Below are 25,954 nucleotides of genomic sequence, written 5' to 3' on the forward strand. Positions count from 1 at the left end.
TTAATGTGTAACCGTATCTTTTAAATGGAGGCAGTTGTGCTCTGTGGGTTGTGTGTGTTGATACCTTATTTGGGTCGGCCCTGCTCCCTTTATGAGTTCACCCAAACCATGTGTCACTGCCAGAGACCGACCGGGGCATGATAAGGAGCCAGAGGGAGCAAGCAAGGGGTGTCGGTAACATTAGAGAATAGATTCCAAGACGCCGGAGACGAGAGAGGAGAAAAAAGGATGAAGATGTCTGAATGGTAATCCACAAGTGAGAGCGGGGGTATATGAGGATGGATGGGGACGGAAAGGAGAAGAGGTTCAGGGGGAGAGGGGGTGGTGTTCCCCTCTAGCCAATGAAGAGGAAGAAAAGGCGGAATTTTGAAGAGGGTGCGATTGGTCGGCAGCCCCTTCAAGTCAACGCAAAGCAGTTTTACAGCCTTCAGGGGAAGGACGGCAAGGCTGCAGGGCAATATCACAGCATGGAGCTGACACCGTGGAGCTGACTGACACTCACTGTGGCTCAACGTACTTCTTCAACCAAACACAAGGGAATATTCTCAGAAGCGTAAGTTGGAAGAGGACATAATTCACAGGACCACGCAAGATTTGTAAAGACATAACGTGTGCCAGGCCACCTGTCTGTCTGTCCATAAGGAGGGGAGGGACAGAGACAGAGAGGAGCGGAGAGGGAGACAGGGAGGAGAGGGATCCTGCCAAGGCATACCCCCCAACACACACAAACACACTCCTCCTGAGTCCTCCAGCCCCCCCACCCTCCTCCTTGTCCAGACAAAAACATGTTCTCCCCTTCAAGGATCATTATTCATGTGCATGAGCGTTCCTGCGGGTCAGTGCACAACAAGACAGACAGGCTACGGCGACTCAACTCCCACACTCTGGCACAGTGAGAGGTGAAAACAGAAGGACAGCGAAAGACAGAGAGGGAGAGAGGAGGAGACTTGAGTCACACTCATCATAACAGCAGTGGAGTTTCCAGGAGGAGAGAGAGAGAGAGAGAGAGAGAGAGATTGAGTGAAAGTGTGAGATCTTGAAGGAGGCTATACAGCAGGGAGCTTTGTGTGGGAGAATGAAGGCTCTGCAGAAGAACAAGGGGCACACTGACCAGATGTTGGGAGCCATGGCTGACATGCTGACCTCCCTGGCCATGCCCAAGCAACAGTGGGTGAGTCCTGTGTGCTGTTGCTGGCTCAGGCGTGTTGTAGTAGGCGTGTTTGTTTGTATGTATACACACAGCGGGAGCCGGTTTTATGTGAAAGCTTGCCATGCGTTGACATTCAAACCGACAGGGAGGTGGGTGGCGAGGGAGTTTGGGGGCCCCGTCGACACATGGACATACTCCGATTGATTCGCTCGTTTGGAAAAATCTGAAATGCGTTGGGAGATGATGCTGCAAGGCGGATGGCTTTACTACAACCAACATTTCATATACAGTATGTGCGTGTGTGTGTGTGTGCACGAGTGTTTGTGTTTTTGTGGGGGAAAATATACTTTTTGGACATAAACATGCATTTGGCCTCGAACCCCCATCTGAAAATATGTTGTACAAGATTTGTGGTTTTAATTAAGTGGTGCAACCACTTCCTTATACGCAGCTTTGTGTGTCTGTGGGTGGCTGTTGCGCAGCCTAACACACACACACACACACACACACACACACACACACACACACACACACACACATATACCCTGGGTGCGTTCCTTTGGGTCTGGAAGTTTCGGGGACCCCCCAGGGACAATAGCTGATGTATAGGGTAGGGTTACAGTTGTAAACAGATTTTGATGCTATCTAACTGATTTAGTCGAGGAACCCCTGGGACCCCCTCCAGGACCCATGGCTGTCCCCGGACAACCACTGACCTAAACCTGATGTCAGAAGCTATTTTAACTGCGTCCAGGAATCCTAACAGGGATAACCATAGTCCATATCTACATCTGACATAATTGCTGTCACTGCTGCGTACAAGCCCATATCCTGACCTCAGATGTCCAGGGTGTGGGTCTAAAAACGGAGCCTTCAACTCACATTATCGGCATAACTCTCCCGTCAACCTGAAAAGTGAGGTTAGATTTAGAGAGAGATTTAGAGAGAAATTGAAAAACAAAACGTTTTCTGCATGGGTCTCTTCTGCCCTTGGGAGGAATCTTGGATGTTTCTCTGGAAGCGGCAACAGTACAGGAAACGGAGGAGCAGTGATTAAGACATCTCGGCATAAACAAACTGCACTCATGAAGAGGCCTACAACGCCTCGCTGATACTCTGCAATTTTATAGCTCATTCCCGCTCTCTCTCTCTCGCCCTTTTCCCCTCTCCCTGTCCAGGCAGACACGTCTGAAAACACATGCTGTAGGTCTCTTCTGTGAGATGACGGCAGTTTACATCATGGAACCTGATGGCTTATATCAGACTCCAAATTGCACAGTCGACGACTCATTTTGGGCAACGCATAAAAAAGTCGGCAAATTCCTCAAAACATGGCTGGTTGCTAGCTCAGCTCTTTAAATTATTTTGTAACATTGTTTAGTATTTGATCCAATTTAAATTCCATTTTACTTTGAATACTTCCAAAACTATTTAGCACTAGTCACTAGAATCACAATAAGTGCAATTCAAATATTTCACAAAAGCAAAGGTTAAAGCCTCAATCTGTGATTTTCTTCACCTGGTTGACCGTCATTTGAACAGCAGGAACAATATTACTACAACAACATCATCATTTTAAACATTGTGTTAATTCTTTAGGAAACCGCGCTACTGTGCAGGCTCACACATTTGAATTTTCTTTAGATGTGAGATTTTATTTTGTTTGAATCTGTGTCTACATCACCAGGCTCAGCTCCAGGATGAAATGACTGAGGTGGCAGTTGAAAATGGCGAGGGGGCAATTCTCATTTTTATAATAAAACAACAACCCCCGTGGCACCGCTGGCCTGATACATACTTAACCAGAACTTTATCCCTGGAGAACAAGGCTCAGACATTAAGTGAACAACCTCTCTCTCTGTGTGTGTGTGTGTGTGTGTGTGTGTGTGTGTGTGTGTGTGTGTGTGTGTGTGTGTGTGTGTGTGTGTGTGTGTGTGTGTGTGTGTGTGTGTGTGTGTGTGTGTGTGTGTGTGTGTGTGTGTGTGTGTGTGTGTGTGTGTGTGTGTGTGTGTGTGTGTGTGTGTGTGTGTGTGTGTGTGTGTGCGTGCGTGCGTGCGTGCGTGCGTGCGTGTGTGCATGTGCAGCTCACAGAAGGCAGTGAGGGAGATCCACCAACGTGCGAGGAGAGCAAGGTATCTGCCACAGGCCGCTGGGAGACAGACGGTGGGCTGGAGTGGGAACAGAGTGCCTCAGACAACCCCGAGAGGAGAAGAGGAGGAACAGGTAAGACCTGACAGAGTGGTATTCTCGTCCATGGCATGACCAGTTCTGTGTCCACAAACCCTCGGAATGCCAGACCAAACATTGGCCTCGTCAAACCAGTCTGAGCTCTAGGGAAACCTAGAGCTCCTCCTGACCGAAACACAAACCTCCCATGACTGAGCCTTCTCTTGACTCGGTTGTAGAAATGGTCTCAGGTTTCCGTGCTATACGTGGTGGTGCCAACGGCAACAAACCCACTGTCATTTCAGTTTCTGGAAATACTGCTGGTTTGGATATTTTGTCTGTTGTTGTCGTGCAAAAGTGATGGGTTTGGTGGTGGCGTCTGCAGAAATCATAATCGTTCCGAAATCTTAAGATTAGTATGTGTTTATGTGAGCCCTTCATTTTAGCGTTGATGTGGTAATGGTGGTGGTGGTCAGTCATAGGAGTGTTCTTGAGGATTGGACCATGTGACATTGTCACATAGTGGTCATTAGACCCCACTAGCTGCAGGGCAGTCATCACATTCAAGTCACCTGACTCTTAATTAGGGTTAGGATCCGGAACCGGATCCAACATTGAGCAACTGGAATCGGTTCCGTCACATTTGGAATCCGTTTCAGGAAATGTTTAACTTTTTTTATGACGCTGTTCAGGGATGATATGTTGACTATGTTCTCAAACCTTTTAATTTCAAGGACAACCATAACTTTTAGAGAGTTACGGGTCCATTTGGTTCCATTCGTACACTCGGAGTTTCAGATCCAGTTTCAGAAGGGTCCATTTCGAACCCCCCATAGGAATCGTTAAAGGGAAACCATTAATGAATCGGACCGTTAAAAGAGAATCGTTACAATCCTAAAGGATCCCAACCCTATACTCTTGATGGTTTGTTGCTTCAAACCCTACCCGATGCGTTCTTCGTTAGTTAATCACTTTTTACTGGCAAGGTGGGCATATGTAAAGTACTGTTTGCAAAACCTGGACACCTGAAGTTGGATCTCAAGAGAGACGGAGAGATACAGGGAGGGTGATGGAAAGAGAGAGTATGAGTGTATGTGTATACACACACACACACACACACACACACACACACACACACAACAGGTTCCAGATGGGGGCCAAAACACATTCAGCTGTCTCGCTTCCCCTTCTACCCCTTAAAAGAAAACACTGATGGTTGCAGCCATCCTGGTTTGCGTGCATTGCCATTTTCCTTGACTGCAATGGAACAAAAGGGGCTTTGTAGCATGGTTTGGGTTAGTGTGTGAGTGTGTGTACGTGTGTGTATGGGGGGGGGCAGTGGTTTGTAGCACCATGTGGTCAGGCCACTAGCTGTTGTGCAGAACAGAACATGGCGTACAGGGGGACGGGGGGGACGGGGGGACGGGGGCAGAGGAAACTGTCAACGATGCTTATCTATAATGGTTCTACTTAGACAGATTGTGCTGGCGAAGCTAATGCATCCAAATATTATCTTAGCTCACGGCCCCATGGCTTGCAGGGGCGGAAGAAAAAAGAAGTGCCGAAATGCATCATCAATGGCCGTGTGGACGACTGGAGGGAGACCGTTTGTTCCAGTCCCATGACCAGGTTGCTTTGTCCAGTAGTTTGCTTTTGTACAGTCTTGTTTATCCTCTGTGGTGGAACGAGAGGAATGTAACCACTTGAACCCTAGATACGCAGTTCACTGGGGTCCCTAAAACAGCCTAACTACACTTTATGTACTTGTACTGTACATCAGTTCATTTCACTGCACACTCTCCACAAGATATTAGGGACGCTGGGCTTCAAGTGGTGGTTTAAATGGTACACGATAGAGATAATTCAACTGTCAAGCTTCACAGCCCGAGTGCCTGGCATAGCCGTCTGGGCGCCTAGGCTGGTAATCCCAATCCCGACCATCCATGACGGAGATCTCCATCATGTGGTCTTAGAATGCAAAATTATCTCAGATTATTTTCCCAGATTGTGTTTTTGGTCAAAATAACAAGCTTTATTCAATGGCCCATAACTAAAGAACCGATAATTGTGGTTACAAAATGTATTTTCCCGGTGAAAGAAAAGACAACACTCTTTCCGTCACTTTTACATCCCGTTCACGAATTGGTTCCCGGTGGGCCTTCAAAATAATGGTCTTGAGTTGACTGAAAAACACTGGCGATTTTGGAAGAATGAATGAATTAGTTAATACCTGGCAGCGAGTGAACGTGTTAAGCATATTGTGAGGTAATTGTAATTCACTAGAACCTCGCTCACGTCTAACTCCATGCGACACAACGACACATCCAACGCATACATTTTGAACGAAGGCAGACAGCGATTTATCTTTGCCCACTGTGTTTTCCGTGCTGGGCAGGCTGTGTTGTTGTTGTTGTTGTTCGGTGTTTCTCTGTGAATATCGTGTGTCCGCTGTCCCTGTATATTATTTTAAGGTTGGAAAGCCTTGCTGTGATTTGTAATCGGGCCATCGCATCACAGAAAGGGAAACCACAAAAGTGGGTTGAAAACGCAGAGGTAAACGGCACTTCCACAAAACTACATCTACTGTATGACTTGGCTAACCGGACTGTAACCATCTACTGTATGACTTGGCTAACCGGACTGTAACCATCTACTGTGTGACTTGGCTAACCGGACTGTAACCATCTACTGTGTGACTTGGCTAACCGGACTGTAACCATCTACTGTATGACTTGGCTAACCGGACTGTAACCATCTACTGTATGACTTGGCTAACCGGACTGTAACCATCTACTGTATGACTTGGCTAACCGGACTGTAACCATCTACTGTATGACTTGGCTAACCGGACTGTAACCATCTACTGTGTGACTTGGCTAACCGGACTGTAACCATCTACTGTGTGACTTGGCTAACCGGACTGTAACCATCTACTGTGTGACTTGGCTAACCGGACTGTAACCATCTACTGTGTGACTTGGCTAACCGGACTGTAACCATCTACTGTGTGACTTGGCTAACCGGACTGTAACCATCTACTGTATGACTTGGCTAACCGGACTGTAACCATCTACTGTGTGACTTGGCTAACCGGACTGTAACCATCTACTGTGTGACTTGGCTAACCGGACTGTAACCATCTACTGTATGACTTGGCTAACCGGACTGTAACCATCTACTGTATGACTTGGCTAACCGGACTGTAACCATCTACTGTATGACTTGGCTAACCGGACTGTAACCATCTACTGTGTGACTTGGCTAACCGGACTGTAACCATCTACTGTATGACTTGGCTAACCGGACTGTAACCATCTACTGTATGACTTGGCTAACCGGACTGTAACCATCTACTGTATGACTTGGCTAACCGGACTGTAACCATCTACTGTGTGACTTGGCTAACCGGACTGTAACCATCTACTGTATGACTTGGCTAACCGGACTGTAACCATCTACTGTGTGACTTGGCTAACCGGACTGTAACCATCTACTGTATGACTTGGCTAACCGGACTGTAACCATCTACTGTATGACTTGGCTAACCGGACTGTAACCATCTACTGTATGACTTGGCTAACCGGACTGTAACCATCTACTGTGTGACTTGGCTAACCGGACTGTAACCATCTACTGTGTGACTTGGCTAACCGGACTGTAACCATCTACTGTGTGACTTGGCTAACCGGACTGTAACCATCTACTGTGTGACTTGGCTAACCGGACTGTAACCATCTACTGTATGACTTGGCTAACCGGACTGCGCACAAAGTCTTTGCTCACAACTTGTTCCCTTCTCAATTGTAATTTCTCTTAAGTCTCTGCTATGTGTTGTTTTGCTCCTTCGTGCCATTTGTTTCAGTGCTAGCTCCAAGGTCAGTGGTCATGTGGCTCCCACTGTGCCGTAGGTCAGGGAGCTCTTCCTGTCTCTCGCTGCGTCGATACGGAGGAGAGAGAGAGAGGAGAGGACCAATACTGTGTGCATCCTTCCTTAATGAACCATCTGCTATACGTTAGGGTTCCACTAGAGCCTGCAACACAGTAAAACCCTGAGTCCAAGGAGGTCCATTTGGTTATATTTGTCCTCTCATTACTGGTAATTTGAGGATTTTACTGAATAGTGTCTTTGCAAGATTTGTGGTAGGACTCCACCGAAGCAAACCGTTGTTAAGCAAAGCATCTCTCTCTCTCTCTCTCTCTCTCTCTCTCTCTCTCTCTCTCTCTCTCTCTCTCTCTCTCTCTCTCTCTCTCTCTTTGAATTTAATTGAGTTGAAAGGCCTACTATAGAATAAAGAAATATTTATTGTAAACAGAGCTGCAACATTGTAGGTAAAATTTACATAAAGACATCATCGTTACAGATTTTGTTTCTTTCTTTTTCAAACAAGATTTCACATTGTTTTATTCGATTTTTATTACTGTAATGCGAGAACAATGGCTTCCATTATAGAACTGGTATGCTAATTTTCCGGGAATGGAAAGCCTTCAGTTTCTTTTTTCTTTTTTCCCCCTTTTTTTTATTAAGACATCTTTATAACAGTCAGTACATAGACATACAATACATTACAATAAAGCCTTCAGTTAATATAAGCTTGGATTCCCCATCGATGATGTCACTGGTAGGCGGGATTCTGAACTGTCCACTGTACCATTTTATCATGAGCAGTAGCGAGGACCCATTAATATCCTTTAAAGATGCAAACACACAAAATGTAGGTTTTGCAGCGAAGTAAAGTTATCTTAAAATAACAATATAAACCTTTGCTCTGTTATATATGTAGATATATGTATTCATAGTACAGGAATAAGCACAACGTTATGGTTGTCATATTCCTCTGGATGTCCGTGCACATTGTTGTACTTCCCTCAATAGATATATGGACGTTGTTTTTTGTCATTGTTTATCATGTTTTCAAGCATTGTTTAGTTGTTGGGAATCTGTGGAATATATGTGTCTCTAATATAAAGTTGGCAGGTCGTTAGAAAGTGCAGCTGGGTTTCCACCTCATTGTGTGTGCACTGCAGTGGGTGCACAGTGTTCTTGTTCTCTGTTTTAGGGCCAAATAACATTCCAATTTGCTCTGGTTTTTGGTTGATTCTTTCCAATATGTCAGATAGTCTTCTTTTCTTTTTTCTTTTTGTTTTCTTATAATTTGTTTTAGTCTGGTGTAGTTTCAGTCTGGTGGCTCTGCTTGTGTTTGTGAACAGAGGCCCAGGACCAGCTGGCTGTGGGGGCATCTCTCTACTGTTATGAGGCCCGGGGTCGCCCGCTGGCCTAGTGGTCCAGCATGCCACGTATAGGCTCTGGCGTGCGTTGCGTGTTCGAGTCCCGTTCATGACGACCTTTACTGCATGTCTCTCCCTTTCTCTCTCTCTCCCTCTTTCCTGTCTGTCTTCACTGTACAGCAACTATATCAGGCACAAAAGTGAAAAGCAAATCTTTAAAAAATAATATAGGTGTGGGCTTTATTAATGTACCCCATTGCCACTGATGCCTATGGACACCTTTTTAATAACAATTAATTCGGGTGCTCAGCTGTGACTTCCAGGTTTCGCTCCGGTTTTCATTTCCGGGGAAAAAACAGAAGTGAAAAATCCGCTGGCTTATATGCTTGCTATGGGACGGAGCATCTTAGAACGTAAATATCTCTGAATCGCTTTTTAGCTTGGCTTGCGTCTGATGTATCCAAACGCTAGTATTTCGCTGATCAAAAGTATGTTTTGGGTGTTTTTAATGACAATCCTGGGACATGTTAAGGAGCTTGTCAGGGTAGAATGTCGGGTGCACACAAAAGCCTGAGTAGACTTTAGCCCTTCCATTGGGTTAGGGTCATTTCTTTTTACCTGTTTTCAAGTTGGTAAACTGTTAATTTATAGTACATAAAACTACATTTAAATTTAAAAACAACATTGCTCTCTATCTCTCTATCTCTCAACCTCTCTCTAACTCTCTTATCTCTCTCTCTTCTTGCTCCAATCCATTCCTCAAAAGCAACTTCCAGGAGAATTCCTGAACCTGGCCTCCCTGTCTTCCAGGCACAGAAACAGGCTGGATGTTTTAGTTATGGTATATTACTCTCCCATGCAATGCCTGGCTTCTCCCTCTCCAGAACATGTACGTCTGTCCGCGCCCTTACTGTTTCATAACACTGGGGTCAGTAGTGGATTAGTGTGTGTGTGTGTGTGTGTGTGTGTGTGTGTGTGTGTGTGTGTGTGTGTGTGTGTGTGTGTGTGTGTGTGTGTGTGTGTGTGTGTGTGTGTGTGTGTGTGTGTGTGTGTGTGTGTGTGTGTGTGTGTGTGTGTGTGTGTGTGTGTGTGTGTGTGTGTGTGACGTGTGTGTGTGTGTGTGTGTGTGTGTGTTTTCCCAAACACTCTCCTCTACTTTATGATGTTGTCTTTGTCAGGGTAAAATGCTTGAACCCACATCAACAGGAAACGGCACTCAACATGGTGGTAACCAGAGTAGTATACTTTATTAGATGCACACACATGCACGTGTGCACACACATCCACTCATACTCACACATGTGCACGTGCATGATGCACTCACACACGGACTCTGCATATGTGCATACAGACCACATAAAACATAGTTACCTGTTGTTCAGAAAAGGTTAGGCAATTAGAGTGAATAGCAGTATTTTACTGCAAGAACTGATATTTCTTTGCTAACAGAACAATGATGGAGACGTAGAAAAGGAATTTAATTATTTAGTTTTGCTCTTAAAAAAAGACACACATTTTTATATCTCCAGATAGACTGTGCAGGAGTTTTGCTCAATCAGTCTTTGGTTTACTTCTTTGATTTGCACACTTTTAATGAATTCACACTTTTGAAGTTGTGCCATTCCATTGTGCTGAGGTGAACTGCTTGTCTGTCGACAGGTTCAACAAATGTCTTCTAAATCCAAACAGTTTTCTGAAAAACGTATGTATCTATATCAGTGGTGCTCAAACATTTTTTATGTCAAGGACCCTCAAAATTCTTGTTCCAGAGACCCCCAGAAGCAATTTTTTTAGTTAAATATGTTCTCTTTAAATTCTATATGAAATGTATAACAAATGTATAAAGATTTGCACAAATGTTCATGTTTTTCAAAAATAAGCTCATAGTGCAGCACGAACTGACGAACAGTATGAGCTTGTATTTAAAATCCGCTTTTTATGGGTTTTGCATACGGTTTATTAGGTTAATTGTTTATCTTGGCCTAGTTTCTTGGTGGCACTACCTTGTACTGAAACTATTTACTTTGTTGTTTGTTGACAAGGGTCCATGCTTAGTCTGCTTACTTTGATCTCGCTTGTAAGTCGCTCTGATTTAGGAGCGTGTGCTGAAAGCCTAAATTGTAAATTGCAGATGACCAGCAGAAATAAATAAAAGACTCCTGAATTATGAAAGAACACGTGATGAGGGAGGCCAGTATAGGTCTAAAAATAAAAAGCAAAACGTCTCTAGTTTCCGTGCTGTCTCCTGCAAAGAATAGAACTAGCCTTTGGGGGGAAAAAATGACAATACTGTTTTGGGAGTCTTACATATCAAGTTAGGCACTCGCTTGCCTAGTTGGCGTGCAAAACTAAATACGATTTTTGACCATATTCATCAGCACTTGAGAGGTCAAGTGGTCAACTATGCAGAACATGCTGTCCATGTCCATATCTGGTTTTTGCGAGAGTCTTGGGAGGAGGTGTACAGTAGCATCCAATAAGTTGGGATGGGGAGGGGGGGGGGGGGGGGTGGGGGGGGTGAGACCTTACATGGTCAGACATCAACCTTGAGCTCCTTAGGGCTAGCGAGGTCATCATCACCTCAGCTGGACAGATGCTGTGTGTGTGTGTGTGTGTGTGTGTGTGTGTGTGTGTGTGTGTGTGTGTGTGTGTGTGTGTGTGTGTGTGTGTGTGTGTGTGTGTGTGTGTGTGTGTGTGTGTGTGTGTGTGTGTGTGTGTGTTTTTGTGTGTGTTTGTGTGCATGTGCAAAAAGCTGAAACAATGTGACATCATCACTGACGAATCCTTGACTGACTTGACTTCTCTCCACTGTTTATAAAATCCTGGTGACGTGATGTCATAGATTCAACGTTGCCTGTGCATATTTATACAATCCATAAACGTACAGTACCTTCTTGGCTTCTCATGGTATGTCCAGGGACTGACCTGGCTATTCAAGCCACAAGTACTGTATATATGCAAGCTTGCAAGCTAACACACCCACGCACGCATATCCACAGGATGCATATGCACGCAGCACACATATTAAGCATCCATGGGTACGCATACACCACATATACTCTCACCTAGACACACGCACGCACGCATGCACGCACACACACACACACACACGCACGCATGCACGCGCACACATGCACGCGCACACACACACACACACACACACGCGCGCACACGCACACACACGCTGACAGTACAATTACAATTGTAAATCTAGGCATTTAGCAAATGCCAGCTGGGCTACTTAAAAAGTGCAAGATCACTTAGATCAGAGTGAATGGCATGAACCCTCGACAGAAAATAAACGCTGCAAAGCCCAGCACGAAACAACAAGCTATTTGAATAACATTTTGCTTGCACGCGTGGTCAAGCAAACAGTATGGCCGTCTACTAATAACACTACGTGTGAACTCTGTGCACCTTAAGCTGTTACCAGTGTGAGTCAGCTCATTCTGATTCATGAGCAGACCTTTCGCCAACAGGGGATAATTGGACGAATCAATATTTTCGACACTTGTTGGCAGACAATGTAATCCTGCTGTCGGTGGTGTCCAGAGAAAGCAATAAGGAGGGTCTCTTGTGTGTGTGTGTGTGTGTGTGTGTGTGTGTGTGTGTGTGTGTGTGTGTGTGTGTGTGTGTGTGTGTGTGTGTGTGTGTGTGTGTGTGTGTGTGTGTGTGTGTGTGTGTGTGTGTGTGTGTGTTTAGCTAACATTCTCCCCTTGGGGTGGCATGTTTAGTTCCAGCTTAAGCCTCATTAATCAGGACCTCAGCACTAGCATGTAAAAGAAAGTGGCCAAGTGTTCACAGCAAACGAAGCCTTTGTACACACACCTGTCTTACGCAGCAGTTTGTAAGGGTGACTTGGGGTAGTAATACCCTTCCAGTGATGTGTGTGGTGAGTGGTTTTAAATATAAAAATGTCGTAATTAAATTCATATTTTTATCTCAGCATCATCCAGAGAACTTCAGCAGTGCAGTCAGTTGCCAATACAACCGGCCTGGCCGGTAGGCCTATGCACAACGCAGCACCACACTTCATTTGCAAGCCCTTATAAGGAAAGTTGCGAGGAACAATCGGTTAAGTCTGGCATTGATTGCTATAGCTCGCACCAGGTGCGTGCTTATGCTATACACTGTGGCGCGTTTGGAGAGAGGCGCTAATGGGCGCCTTTCAGAAACGGCATATGTGTAAGGGACATGTAGTGGAAGACCACACGTAAGAACCACCCGTAAACTCGCTGCGTTCTCTATGGGAAGCCAGGCCATCTTTGTTTTGCTTGGATGTTGCACTCGGAAAAAAGCTGATCTACAAGCTTGTAGATGGGCTATTTTCAGCATGCAACCAAATGGAAAATCAGCCATTTTACACTTTGCCGATTACAAAGTAAGCCACAGTAAATTTGAACTTGAATGTCTCAAATGTGAATCTCAATTTTCCTCCACAAGAATTGAGATCACAATTCTCACACGATTCTAATTTTTTTCCATGAAAATATGTATTGCCTTACTACAGTCAAAATGTCGCACCTGAAGCCAACTACTGTGGCTTTAAACAGACAACATCAAAGTGCTTGACTAAAACCTTTCTTAAATGAATTGGACAGCCAACTAGTGCCGCAGGATTCTTGATCAAATTTAGAAGTGAGATCACTTCTAATGCGTGTGTGTGTGTGTGTGTGTGTGTGTGTGTGTGTGTGTGTGTGTGTGCGTGAGAAAGAGAGGGAGCAAGAGACAGAGATGGAGAGATAGCATGGTGGGGATGGGAGCTAGAAGTTATCTCTACATCCTGCTGATGTTGTGTGCGTGTGTGTGTGTGTGTGTGTGTGTGTGTGCGTGCGTGCGTGCGTGTGTGTGTTCACTGTTTGTCACTATATATATACACACACGTCTGCTGTGTCTTCCCACGCTGTGCTGCAGAGATCCGTCTGCCTGGCAGCTGCAATGCACAGCAAGGTACAGCGGTGGGAGGCACACAGTGGTACCGAACATACAGCGCACACACACACACACACACACACACACACACACACACACACACACACACACACACACACACACACACACAGAGAGAGAGAGAGGCATGTAATGTTTAAGACAACCATGGTGTAGTGTGGGTCCTGCCACGAAACGCAACAGAGCAGTTCAGGACAGAGTATAGGACAATTCAGGACAGAGTATAGGACAATTCAGGACAGAGTATAGGACAATTCAGAACAGAGTATAGGACAATTCAGGACAGAGCAGTGGTGTGAAGTACATTTACTCAAGTACTGCGACAGTAAGTACAATTTGGTATTTTTAAATGGTGCAACAACTCCCAAGGATCAGCAATGTCCCTATATGTTCCTATGTATACCATGAGTACCAACAGGGGCGCTGTTGCACCACTCACTTCAGACTGGTCTGATTTTTTACTTAAAATAAAATAAACATGCATTGACCATTTCAGGCTAGCCCTATATACATTTCGACAATGGCTCACAATGTGCGCGATGCAACGCATTGTGAGCTTGTAGATCGTCTATTTTCAAAAGATTTGTTTACATTTGAAAAGTTGAAATCAGACATTCTACATAAGTAGAGTGTACTTTACTTTCTACTTTTGGTACTTCAAGTAGTAGACCTACATTTTCTTACCAATTTGATCTCAAGTACATTTTGAATACCGTAATTTTACTTGTAACAGAGTATTCCTGCATTGCAGTATTGATACATTTACTTAAGTAAAACATTTGAGTACTTTATCCACCTCTGAATAGGACAATTCAGGACAGGGTAGGACAATTGAGGACAGATGGGGACAATTGAGGACAGATGGGGACAGGTGAGGACAGATGGGGACAATTGAGGACAGATGGGGACAGGTGAGGACAGATGGGGACAGGTGAGGACAGATGGGGACAATTGAGGACAGATGGGGACAGGTGAGGACAGATGGGGACAGGTGAGGACAGATGGGGACAGGTGAGGACAGATGGGGACAGGTGAGGACAGAGTCGGACACTTGAGGCCAGTTCCACTGCAGTCTCATCCATGATGAAAACACTTCCCACTCACATTGACTTTTACCAGCTATAGCAGCACCAGAATGCCAGCTTGCCTTAATTGGCATTCAGCTCAAAAACGAAAAGAGCTAGCAGGAGAAAGTGAATCGATTTGACAGAACATGCAATCTGTGCGAGAGAGACACAGAAATAAATGGTGTGTGTGCGTGCGTGCGACGCTGTGCGTGTGTGTGTGCGTGCGATGCTGTGCGTGTGTGTGGGGGCATGAGACAGAGATGGAGAGATAGCATGGTGGGGACGGGAGCTAGGAGTTTGTTATCTCTAAGTTGGAGCGAGAAGAAGTGAGGTCCAGAAACAGAGAAGGAAGGAGGGAAGGAGAAGGAAAGCGCTGGTGTGTGTTGGCAGAGGTTCAGCTGGCTGAGGAGAGGCTTACATTACAGTGGGAGGTGGTTGGAGAACACATTGTGAACTAGTAGCAACATATCTGCCTGTGTGTGCACCACGGAGCGAGCCTCTCCGTAGACTTTACCGTGAGCTCTCATTCGGTGCATACCAGATGCAGATGTCATAGAAATTCAGCGTAATGCTTAGTATTGTGCACCCACGGCGTACTGTGAACTGTTCTGTCCTGTGTGCAAAAGATAACCGACACCGCGTATCTCACCATTATCCCATTGCTATGCAGAGCACATCACTGTGTGAGTGAACAGAAGACTCCGTATAAGCCGTTGAATGAGGGGAGAAGGGCAGACCAGCACGTCCTATAGCAGTCACTGACGTGTGCCATTTGTCTTCCCTGCTTAATTAAAGGATCATAAGAGTTTATGAATCATATCCGCCATCACCGGCTAAATGAGATCGACTGTCCCCATGAAAGGATGTCGATAAATGACCTCCATGGTCTGCTTCTCACACGTCTGGCCCCCTAAAGGGAGAAAGAGATTTAAAACAAAACAAAACATCCGCATCCATGGTATGTGCTTTATTGCTAAACAACCGGCGTAGTGTACTTTCCTCTACGCAGTACAATCCTTAGTATTGTTTAACAAATGGACCCGATATCGATCAAATAATACTGTCGGAAAGTAGGATTTCCAATTTTTCCATATCCATTTGTAACTCAGAGAATGTCGAAATGAAAGGGTCCATTTTGGTTACATTTTTAAATTTGCACTCGTGATTTTACAGTGTAGGTAGGAGCCCCTAACCTGACTCCCACAGATGGGGGCGGTATTGAGTTAACACAATACAGCCTCCATCTGGGATTGTGCAGGGATTGGCATTGAAACCGTCTCGTGCCGAGGCGTACCAATCAACGGCAGCTACGGTCTGCGGGATCTTGCCGAGACTGGGTGTGAACGCCATCGAGATTTTCATTTCCTAGCAGGAAAAAACCTTTGCAGACCTAGAAATCAGGCGTATGCACATGGGTGCGTAGGCCAGTGGACATCAATGAAAGGAATAGAATACACCCGCACACTGTATTTGCTCGGTACATGAGTATTTTCTTTTTAATGCAACGTTTCGGTACATGAGTACCCTCCGGTACTCAACGTTTCTGAGCAAATACACAGTGTGGGGGTGTATTCTATTCCTTTCATTGATTTTCTTGCACCTTTAAAATTGGAAAATCTTTTTCTATCCTTGAAAGCAAGCGAAGACATGACCTACACATCCGACACAATAGGGGTTTATACTATGTATTCATTGCTGTGCATCTACGGCAATGGCGCCAAGTGTTGAACCTAAAGTTACTAGGCGTTACTATACGAGACGTGACGGTCAATCACCTGCCAACCATAGCTTGAACAAAGAAAAAGGACGTCTTTCTTCAGCGATTGCATTACAGAGATCCCAGATGGAAGTATACGTCGTTGTGAAACCAAATGTGAAGCAAGCGTTATAACATGCATGCATGCCTCTGCTCTGTAGATGTCTGTGCTGAGCCAAAGTCAATGCTCATTTTATCCAGAGGTTTAACTCTCTCATTGAGAGGCTGCAGAGTCTGATCCATCCGCTTAACCCATTCTGAACGGGAACCCATTTTGGTTTTAGCATCATGTTATGCTTTAGCTATTGAAAAATAGCAGATCTACAAGCTCATAGCGCGCCACTAGCTTGTAGGTCTGCTATTTTTTAAGAGTCGAAGAACGACTGACATTTTTTAGAATCTGATCTCAGGTCAGAATGAGTTAAAAACACTAGAGTCAGGCTAGTAGCAGTGGTGGAAAGTAACTAAGTCCTGTACTTAAGGTACAATTTGGAGGTATTTGTACTTTACTTGAGTATTTCCGATTTCCATTTCTATCACTTACTACTACTACTACTATAGTTAGTAGTAGTAGTAGTAGTATAGTAGTAATCTTAGTAGATTTTTTTTAACAATATATTTATTGCATTTTTTTTGGACAAACAGACAATACAACAAAACAATACATAATACAGACAATACAATTACTTAAAATGAAAAACAAACAAAAAACAAAACAATAACATACAGTACGTACATTCATAATAATAATAATGGCACTTGAATGGTATCAACAGAGTCAAACAACAAACAAGACTAAACAGCTGCAGAGAATACAATTAGACAATTTCCACCATTAAATAAGATAAGTCATTAACCGTAATATATTGAATAAACTTTCCCCATATCTTATCAAACATCTTCTGTTTATTCTTCAAAGTATACGTGATTCTTTCCAGAGGAAGACATAAAGACATAACTCCCTAAACCACTGAGCAAATTACTTTGTAGATTTAGATTATTATTACAAAACATACAATAACCACTTCAGCCCTATACATACATTTTGGACATTTAAAAATTGCTGATCTACAAGCTGAAGCATTGTGAGCTTGTATAAATCTACTATTTCCTAAAGATTTTTATACATTTGAAAACTTTGTAATATTGATACTTTTACTTACGTAGAAAAATGTGAGCTCTGTCCTTGGAAAATCTATTTGTGATGTAAGTATGGTCATCTAATATTAAGCACTTCATTAGTCTTCTACGCCAGTGGTTTTCAACCCTTTTCATGTCAAGGTCCATTATTTATTCTGCGTCTGAGCCACAGAACACCATTAGATGAGATTTAGCCTCTCATAGCCAAAACGTTAATTCATTCTTATTAGGAGATTAACATCTTATTAGGATGATCAAAATAACAATTATTCTACTTCTCTAATATTGTGTAGACTTCTTGTAAATAAAGTAATGCAGATGTTTAACAATAATGTAACTCTTGAGAGCATAAAATAATAATAATAATAATTTCACGCTCTCAAGAGTTAAAGATCTACAAGGGTCCATTTGGTTACCAACTCTCCATCATTCAGCCGGGGACCACCTGGAACCCCCTCAAGGACCACTGGTTGAAAACCACTGCTCTAGACCTGAGTTGGGTCTTTGCTTTCTTTCTGTCCACACCAAATATGTACAGCTGTGTGTGTGTGTGTGTGTGTGTGTGTGTGTGTGTGTGTGTGTGTGTGTGTGTGTGTGTGTGTGTGTGTGTGTGTGTGTGTGTGTGTGTGTGTGTGTGTGTGTGTGTGTGTGTGTGTGTGTGTGTGTGTGCGTGTGTGTGTGTGTGTGTGTGTGTGTGTGTGTGCGTAACGTATACGTGTGTGTTATTATCACAGACCCGTGTCACGTCCTATCATTGTTCCATAAGCGCTGCGATAACAAACTCGCTGCGTTCCTGAGCGCAACATTTCATATTCCCGAAACAATCGTAATGTCATTATCGCTGACAGTTTATTGATGAAATATGGTGAAAGAAAAACAATGCGGCCTCTGTGTGCTTGTAACGTCTCCCTGGATTGGTGCTGGTGTTGACAGCACGGGAGGGAGCCAGGCCTTGTAACGTCTCTCTGGATTGGTGCTGGTGTTGACAGCAGGGGAGGGAGCCAGACCTTGTAACGTCTCTCTGGATTGGTGCTGGTGTTGACAGCAGGGGAGGGAGCCAGGCCTTGTAACGTCTCCCTGGATTGGTGCTGGTGTTGACAGCACGGGAGGGAGCCAGGCCTTGTAACGTCTCCCTGGATTGGTGCTGGTGTTGACAGCACGGGAGGGAGCCAGGCCTTGTAACGTCTCCCTGGATTGGTGCTGGTGTTGACAGCAGGGGAGGGAGGGAGCCAGGCCTTGTAACGTCTCTCTGGATTGGTGTTTGGTGTTTTAAACATTATGTTATAATTTAGCTATTGAAAAATAGCAGATCTACAAGCTAAATCGTGAGCTAATATTCGAGGTCAGGCCTAAATCAGTTAAGCAAAACACGAGTACCTTTTCCACAAAGATTGAAATGGACAGCTCAGGGACTGGAGCAGCATTAATGCACTCCAAGAGATGTAGAAGCAGGCAGTACGCATGAAACCATCCATCTCTCTGGAACGCTGCTTTTCAAACCTCCTGTGCTCAAGGCACAGTTTTCTTCCTTCCAGGAAATAAAACGTCTGGGTTTCCGAGGTTAAAGGCACAGCAACAATGGACCCTTATGGGTCTGTATGTAACTAATGTATTGTAATGTTGAAGTGAAAAATCAAATGTTGAGAATCAGTGTTTTCTGTATGGCATGGAATGGAATGGAATGTACTTTATTAATCCCAGAGGGGAAATTGAATTTGTTACAATAGCAGCAACGTTCTTTCTGTGAGATCTGTTGTATATTTCAACTGGTTTCTTTCCCACCTCCTGAGTGCTCCTGTTCCTGTGCCTGGGCCAACATGACACTGCAGCTGCATCAGCAGCATGATGACACCGCTGGAGGTTTACCCTTCAATCACACTCACTTAAAGCATCCATTATACACCAGGAAGGAAGGGAGATGGAGGCGGAGAGAGAGAGAGAGAGGGAGAGAGAGAGAGAGAGAGATAGGGGAGATGCGGGAGAGATAATTTTCTATCACTCTCTGTACAGAATGTTTATTTGTTATTGTTTGTGGTTAAGCAAGTCTTGTGTGGCAATACTTGTGTGCAGAATGAGTGATTGTGTGTGTGTGTGTGTGTGTGTGTGTGTGTGTGTGTGTGTGTGTGTGTGTGTGTGTGTGTGTGCGCGTGCATGCGTGCGTGCATACAGTACACACACACACACACACACACACACACACACACACAGTTTGAGCAAACACAGGAACGTTGCTAGCTTAACAGAGAGCAGCAGGAACATCCTGACAGCCGGGTGCCTCCACCCTGTCACTGTCCACACCGTGTGTAGAGCATAGAGTATATATGATGAATAGAGAAGACACCCGAGTTCTCCTCCCATCCACTTGCATTAAGTAGCTCAAAAGCGCATGAGGCGATTTCACTCCTCCTTCCTGGTAGGAACAGAGTGCATTCTGGGATGGATTTGCCTCAAACACATGAACGCGCTGCCGTTGACTATCATTGTGCCGTTTGTGCGCGTTCACGTATGAAACATTCGTTCACGTGTCATGGCCCCAATCACATCACACATGCGCAATGATGGTCAACGGAGCAGCGCTGGCTCGAGCTGCAATGACAAATTCGGCCACTATGTCCATTTCGCCTCAGGGTTTCCTCTGGGTGCCTTCTCTATTCATATATACTCTAAGGCAGGGGTTTTCAACTGAGTATGAACCAGGGACCACCACCCTGACTGAGAATCAACCTGGGGACCACCACCCCGACTGAGAATCAACCTAGGGCTCCATTGTTGTGTTGGGAGGGGGGATATGGTCGTGGTGTGGGGGAAAGAAATGAACCTTCCATATTAAACTCATGTTGCTGTTCATTGTAACTTATTCTATGACTCAGTAAGCAGACACTTGCGATTCATTATGGGCACATTTCCTTATAATGGTGACTCAACCAGGCAATCCGGTATAGTTTCCCTTGAGATTCTAACTCACTTTTCTGTGGAAGTTCTTGACATCCGTCTTCCCAGTAACTGACAACATCGATGCGTCATCATTTGTCACCAGATTATTTACTGCATTGTTTCTCAACTTGTGGTCAATACAATAAATTCAAATACGAATCTTCACTTTCCTACATTACTAAATGCATGGTCAGGGACCACATAGGAGACAGACTGAGTGACAGAGCAGCAGGAACATCCTGACAGCCGGGTGCCTCCACCCTGTCACTGTCCACACCGTGTAGAGGAGACAGACTGAGTGACAGACGGACAGCAATTAGACTGCCAACTGCTCAACAGTTGGTGTTGAACGGTTGTTGTCATTTATAGCGCTCAACACTTTAGGGGGAACCACAACGACGCTTTGACACTTAAAGCACTTGCCATCCTAAAACTTTGATGTCCTCACAAGTAGTGTGTGTGTGTGTGTGTGTGTGTGTGTGTGTGTGTGTGACACGTGTGTGTGAATGAATGAATGAATTTTTATTTTCGTGTCTTGTCGTTAAGACCCATCCCTTACGGGATTATAAGACACCAACAACATAAATAAACAATATCACGTTCACTTCCCACACAGAAGTTACACAAAGTATTTGATCAAAACAAAAACTGAAATAAGCATTATCATAAAATAAAATACATCACATATAAGTTTTCTTTGTCCGTATGTCCCAAGCTTTCTATTATATTCTGCTAATGCAAATATCTTTTGTTCGAAAATCCATCTCAGTCGCTCTACATCACTTAACCACATCAGATCTATATTTTTACATCTGTTAAATAACTTTTGACGTAGCTCATGATACAACGGGCAATAGAAAAGAAAATGGAACTCATTCTCAATATCATTTTTATCACAGTAGGTGCAAATACGTTCTTCTTCTGTAACTCCTCTATACCTCCCAGTCTCAAGGTGCAAGGGCAAGATCCCAGAACGAAGTTGGGCACATAGGGGTCTTTGTCTTTTGGATAATGGGGCACAAACATACTTTTCACTAGCGTAACAGCTTTTTATCGTAACAAATGTTCTCAGCTTTGGTTTGTACAATATGACCTGTGACCATTTGTTCTGAAATAAACTATAAAGTGTGTATGTAACCATGGAGATGTTTACAACCCTGTTATTTAGAAAACTGTCATGTAACCCAGTTCGTACAAGAGTGTTTGTTGCACTATTGCACTTGCCCATGCACCTTTTACTGATACATCCCAGTTGAAAATCTTCCTAGCAACTCTGTTCTCTGGCATTCTGATTAGTCGGTTCCATAACATGCGGCCATCATGCTGTGTGTGTGTGTGTGTGTGTGTGTGTGACACGGACAAATGTGTCTGTGACAAAGACTTGACCTCGTCTGTGACAAATTTTTGATTTTCTTTTACACCATCTTACACACCATTATAATGTTCTTATTTTGATCATAAGACCCAATTTCTGATTTATGACAACACTATGTATGGCACATTATGAGTTCAACTCAAATGGGTTTTTTTCAAACACCCACAAACTCTGTAACTCAGAGTTACAGAGCTGTTATGGTCATTTAGGGCTAGCACTTTATGTGAGTCTGGTAACATTGTTGTCCGCTCATTTGTATGTTTGTGGCAAAAATTTAATTTTGACCAAAATGTCCACCACAAGCCAACATGGCGATGATCCCTGTGTGTGTGTGCGTGCGATGGCTGCGTGCCTGCGGGTGTACATGTGCCCGCTGGTACTGCAGGAGACTCTCTGGTTTCCCCACAGTGGCTGCGGTGAGGAGGACCCCGGGCGGGGGTGACACCATGACACTGTGTGTGTTTACTGTCAGGAGGTGTTGAGGGTGATACACTGGGACCGGCCCTGTGTGGTGCCATGAGGCCACACGCTTACCTCTCTGAGTCACACTCAGCCAGCTGGCTGCATTCATTCTAGTCTCGCGTTGCCAGACTGTTGCCTCTCGCAATTTCCAAATGCTTCCATCATACAGTCTGGAGCAACGGCAGTTCTATCATGAGTAAAATATAAAGCAGTGGAGCCTCCTCCCCACTTCCGTTTTGTCTTTACAGTCGTGCAAAGTTATCCTAATATAAATCTAAATTATCTAAGCAATAGCATATATAGCTTGTTGCTTGTTGAATGGAAATGGAAATGAAAAAATAAACTCTAAAGATATTTTAAAATATATTTTCGACTTTTCGTGAACAAATTCCTTACTCGGATTTCGGGATGTGTATGGTTCCAGACTCTACAGTATATAGCATTCAGAGTGTGTGAAATAGTTGTCTGGCTACGCGAGACTACATTCATTCAACTCATTTGAGAGTCTCTCTCTCTCTCTCTCTCTCTCTCTCTCTTTGTGCTGTGTAGTTTGGCTGGTTTACTGTGTTCCAGGTGTATTTGTTGCAGTAGCACTGTCTGATTTACACTCTCTCTCACACACTGTATGATTTCATATGTAAAGAAGCTTAACGAGTCATCATTTGTGGTTGGATGAGTTTCATGTGCTCATATTATCTGTAAAATGCAAGTCTAAATATGGTACAGTTATAGTACTACAGCTACAGCTCTGTTTGACTCACCAGTACGGTAGGGATCCAGAACTGTGAAGGAACCAGATTTGGAATAGTTTCCGGAGGCGGTTTCATCCCACTGTCAGAGCTGGTACTGTACAGTATGTGGACTTCACGTCTGCTATGCAATTTCAACACATTTGGTTCTAGTACCTTTTCAAATTTCAAGGGCCGCCATATATCTGAGGGTGTGCAAATGGAACCAAATGGACCCGTTAGGGTAAGAGTTATCCATTTAGAACCCCCTCAAGGAACCCTGAGGGTCCATGTACCCCACCATTAGGCCAGGGGTTCCCAAACTTTCTATTACCTCGGAGCGGCGAACAGGGGGGTTTCACCGCTGAAAATCCTGGTGACGCACGGTTATAGATTCACAGTCGGGAAAACTTGGGATTCCCTTCTCTTGTACCAGTGGGACATGTCTCGCATACCAGCACCGGTACACGTACCAGAGGTTGGGAACCTTTGCTGTAGGCTATGAATATAGGAATGTGCATGTGTGGACAGTAGAGAGTGTCTGTTGTACCAGTGGCCTATTAACATTTGACACCCCATCATTCAGATGTAACGCAGTCATGGCTACTGCCAGATACAGTCTTGTTTATCCACACACTCACTCAATCATACACACACCCACACACACACACACACCCCGTCCCCCGCACACGCACGAGTACACGTCTGCAAACACACCATGCACCGTGCACAGTTAATCTTCTTTTTAAAGCTGCGTTATCGCACCATATTTCATAAGGGAAACAGTTTAGAAGCAGCAGTGATAAATGACTCCCAGTCAGATATATTGGTTCCTTGAGTGTTCCCGTTAGATTTATAACCGATTTAACTGAGCCTTTGCTTTGACTCCCCTAATATTTATGTTAAACTGTCAGGCTAAATGACTGGTATTGCACAGACGCACGGACACACACACACACGCACACACACACACACACACGTATACATAAGCACGCACACGCGCACACGTACACACACACACCAGAGGAATGCCAGCATTGTGAAATTTGAGCCCCCCGCAGTGGCAGGGAAAAAGGAGTGCTGTGTCTCTCCTTGCGGGCTAACAGCAGTATCTACAGTATCTACGGCTAACAGCAGTATCTACAGTATCATAAACCAAACAGTGGAGTCAATGTGGAAGGAAAGCCCACAGAAACATTAAATTCCCATTGACAATGAATGGATACTTTTAGTGTCTTAGCAAATTGACATAGTGTCTATTTTACGTCATGATGATAAGAGCTCCCCTCACTTCACACGGGTGTGATTTCATTTACTTTATTTGAGCTTGTAGATCTGCTTTGATGCTTTTGAATTTGAATCCTGGAAACAGTTTTTGACATAACGAGGTTTCCAATCCGTCCGACAGACGATATTAAGGTCAGGTTTGTTTTATAATGCATTTATAAAGTGGCCTAAAATGCATTATAAGGACCTCTACAGTGTGATTATAAGGCATTATTTATAACACAGCAAAACAGATTAAATAATACCGTCGGCAAAAAATAAAAAATCCTGGGCGTTCATTTATCAACTTGTAACTCAGAGATATTGTACGGAATTGTAACCAAATGGTTTGAGTAAAAGTACAAAAGTATTGGTATTAAAGCACCAAAAGTAAAATAGCACTCATTGTGCAGACATTTACTAGACATTTGCTAGTTTTCAAATGAATCCATGCCAAAGTGAGAGTCAACCATGGAGAAAAGAGGATGAGAGAGAGAGAGAGAGAGAGAGAGAGAGAGAGAGAGGGGGGGGATGAGGATGGGGAACGGCGAGGAGGAAGAGAGGAGGGAGAATAGCCGAGAGGAGCAGCATAGAAGAAACGGAAGAGACAGGAAGAGGGAAAATAAGGGGAGTGGGAACCTTATCCTGGAATAGCCGTGCAGCAACCAGAGCTGCTGCTTGCTGACTCCTCCCCCCACTCTCCCCCTCATGTTCTCTCTCTCTCTCTCTCTCTCTGAGGCTCTCTCCCAGCCTGTCATTTGACCGGGCAGTTCACAGAGGCGAGTAGCTGAGCAACCAGAGAAGGAAAACGGGAGGGGGGGTGGCAAGAAAAAAAGAAAGAAGAAGAGAGGTCTGAAGGAACGGCGATATGGAATGAGAGGAGAGAGGAGGAGAAGATTCATCTCATGGCGAGTGTGCTGGAGTCTTTCCTTGGCATTTTAATGACTCATATTTCTTTTTTTTACCAAGTAGCATTATGAAAACCTTCCTCTAGAGCGGATCGCTCCTGTTGTTTGTGAAGTGGGATCTGGAGCGTGGACTTTTTAAAACTCTTACAACTCCCTCTCTTTCTGAGTCTGTCTCGCCTGCTGTGGAGCTTCATCTGACACCTCTCTATGGGATTATAATCTGTCTGAAGGATCGCACAGGCCCCCAACTAGCCCCCTCTTCACCCTACCCCCCGCAACCCCCTCGTCCTAACTGGCTGCTTGTGTGTGTTGTGCATGTGAGAGTAAGAGAGAGAGAGTGTGTGTGTGTGTGTGTGTGTGTGTGTGTGTTGGGCCATGCCCACCCCTGCTTGTGGTCCAGCCATCCACGGGGGTACAACATGAAGGGGGGGCACCACCACCATCATCATCTTCCTCACAGGGGCTGTGGCTGCCAACACTTGTTTCGTAAAGTCCTGGTCAAGTGTGGCTGCTGCTATGCTCGAGTCAGAGGTCAGTGTCCATGTGCGTGCGCACACCACACACACACACACACACACACACACACACACACAGCAGTTTCACTTTGTGCAGGTATATATGCAGATGATGTGAGTGTGCATGCATGTGTGCATACGGTTGTGTGTGTGTGTGTGTGTGTGTCCGTCCGTGCGTGTTTGTGTTTCATGCTGAGCTCTGAGGCAATAAGTCCAACAGACAACAGTTATATCTGAATCTCCTCTTCCTCTGCCTGTCTGTTCCATGTGTGTGTCTGTGTCAGGTGGAAACCTCATATGTCCAAAATACT

General features: G+C 44.5%; 1 protein-coding gene across 4 annotated transcripts in view; it reads left to right on the top strand.

Annotated features, from left to right (window-relative positions):
* The first annotated feature begins 431 nt into the window (after positions 1 to 431).
* Positions 432 to 25,954, top strand: part of arhgef25a (Rho guanine nucleotide exchange factor (GEF) 25a) — an 86,991-nt gene continuing 61,468 nt past the window's right edge. For 3 of the 4 annotated variants that reach the window (XM_080764772.1, XM_080764773.1, XM_080764774.1), the window contains exons 1-2: positions 432 to 1,171; positions 3,235 to 3,373. In XM_080764772.1, the coding sequence (XP_080620898.1) occupies positions 1,076 to 1,171; positions 3,235 to 3,373 (235 nt within the window). In that variant the 5' untranslated portion in view covers positions 432 to 1,075. Of the gene's footprint in view, positions 1,172 to 3,234; positions 3,374 to 24,996; positions 25,660 to 25,954 lie in introns of those variants that run through there. The other variant, XM_080764775.1, reaches the window with a different exon arrangement.

The sequence above is a fragment of the Protomyctophum bolini genome (assembly GCF_963924005.1).
Source record: "Protomyctophum bolini genome assembly, chromosome: 5".
NCBI lineage: Eukaryota > Metazoa > Chordata > Actinopteri > Myctophiformes > Myctophidae > Protomyctophum > Protomyctophum bolini.